Source organism: Grammomys surdaster, unplaced genomic scaffold, assembly GCF_004785775.1.
Source record: "Grammomys surdaster isolate TR1022 unplaced genomic scaffold, NIH_TR_1.0 184, whole genome shotgun sequence".
Taxonomy (NCBI): domain Eukaryota; kingdom Metazoa; phylum Chordata; class Mammalia; order Rodentia; family Muridae; genus Grammomys; species Grammomys surdaster.
In genome coordinates, this window is record NW_021604629.1 from 1,242,711 (window position 1) to 1,244,610 (window position 1,900).

The following is a 1,900-nucleotide window of genomic DNA, read 5'->3' on the forward strand; positions in this document are numbered from 1 at the left end:
TAAAGGTATATCTGTATCACTCCCCTCTTCTCTATAAGGAAATGAGCCATTGTCAAGGAGTGTGTATGTGTGCGTGTGTGTGGGGGGGACTGAAAGAGCTAGAGGTAGTGGATGACTACAAAAAAAAAACTTTGGACAATAAAGAAACCTTTTTTTCCAGACACATCATCATGGTAATATATATGAACTCATGGTATCTGTGTCAGTGTATATAAAATCTAACCAGACAAAATCTTAGCATGGAGATGGGAGTTTGGCATGATGTCTATTTGAAGAGTAATTGACAATTGATATTTGAGATGAGGAAAGTCAATTGTCTTTAAGGGTATTTCCTTTGTTAGGATAACCACACTCCAGGAGATGCCTACACACAAAAGTATATACAGACAAAACAAGTATTATAAGATAAAAAAAGATGGAGTTGGGAAAGGGAGCTATAATACTTGGAGGAATTGAGGAGAGATGGTAAAAATGATGCGAATACTTTGTATAAAATTCTCAAAGACAGATGTGAAAATATGAAATAGTAATTGTAATGAAACAAAATAGCTATATATCCTGGGAGGAAAAAGATAAGAGTGGCAAAGGAGTAAGGAAGAAAGCTAGTAACAAAATGTCAGACGGTAGTCATGCTGATCTTTCATAAAGGCTCTTATTATACTAAGTTTGAAAAAAATGACAGATCATTCTAAGAGAATGTTTTTCTCCCAAGCTGTCTCCTCAGAGCACTCTTAATTTCATTATTCCTGAGACTGTAGATGAGGGGGTTCAACATAGGAATTACTACCATATAGAACACAGACACTACCTTGTTTTGGTCTGTAGAAAAGGTGGACTTGGGCATCACATAAATTAATGTGATGGTCCCATAGAACAGAGTGACTGCAGTGAGGTGAGAGGTGCAGGTGGAGAAGGCCTTCTGTCTACCCTCAGTGGAGCGCATCTTAAGGATGGTGATGAGAATGTACATATAGGAAATAGCAATGACAAACACTGTTAGCATAGTAACTGAGCCAGCAGAAAATGAGGTAACAACTACAGAGATACTGACATCAGAACAAGAGAGCTCAATCAGAGGAGCAAAATCACAGAAAAAATGATTGATTATATTTGGTCCACAGAAGAGAAAAGTAAAAAAGAAAACCATAGCAAAGGAAGCATAAGAAGACCTCCTATATAAGATCCCACAACTAACTGAACACAAACTTGTGTGGAAATTTTGGTGGAATAAAACAGTGGGTTGCAGATTGCCATGAAGCGATCATAAGCCATGGCGTCCAGAAAGAAACATTCAGCTGTCCCAAAGAAATCAACTAAGCTGAGCTGTATGCCACATCCAAGGTAGGAGATGGTACTTTTATCTAACAGAAAACTGACAAGCATATTGGGTGTGACAGAAGAAGAGTAGCCAATGTCAACAGAAGCCAAGTGGCTGAGAAAAAAGTACATGGGGTGATGGAGCTGGGAAGAGACTCTGATGAGAAGGATAGTGCTGAGGTTCCCAGACACAGTCACCAGGTAGATGCACAGGATAATGGTGAAGAGGATGACTCGAAGGACTGGATTGTCTGTTAATCCCAATAAAATGAACGCTGTCACTGCAGTGTGGTTCCCATCCTCCAGGCAAGCCATTGCGTAGTGTAGCTGCTGGCAGATGAAGTCTGTAATTGAGACAAAATAGGAAGGGATTTCTAAATAGTATGGTTCATTTTATTTGATACAGACATGTAGAACACTACAAACTAATATATGATTGAAAAGTTAGATTAACAATGGATGTATTTACTCAGTAATTTTATTGTTTACATATATTTGTGCAATATAAGACTTTGAAAATTAAGCAGAAATGGTAAAAATGTTAAAATTATATGCAACATTTACTTACATTTATAATAAAATA

General features: G+C 37.5%; 1 protein-coding gene across 1 annotated transcript; it reads right to left on the minus strand.

The window, feature by feature from the left end:
- Nucleotides 1-688: 688 nt before the first annotated feature.
- LOC114621704 (olfactory receptor 497-like) lies at nucleotides 689-1,632 on the minus strand. Its single transcript, XM_028768063.1, is given in 2 exon segments — nucleotides 689-1,161; nucleotides 1,164-1,632. Coding segments are annotated over 2 exon segments (942 nt in total).
- Between the last annotated feature and the right edge of the window lie 268 nt (nucleotides 1,633-1,900).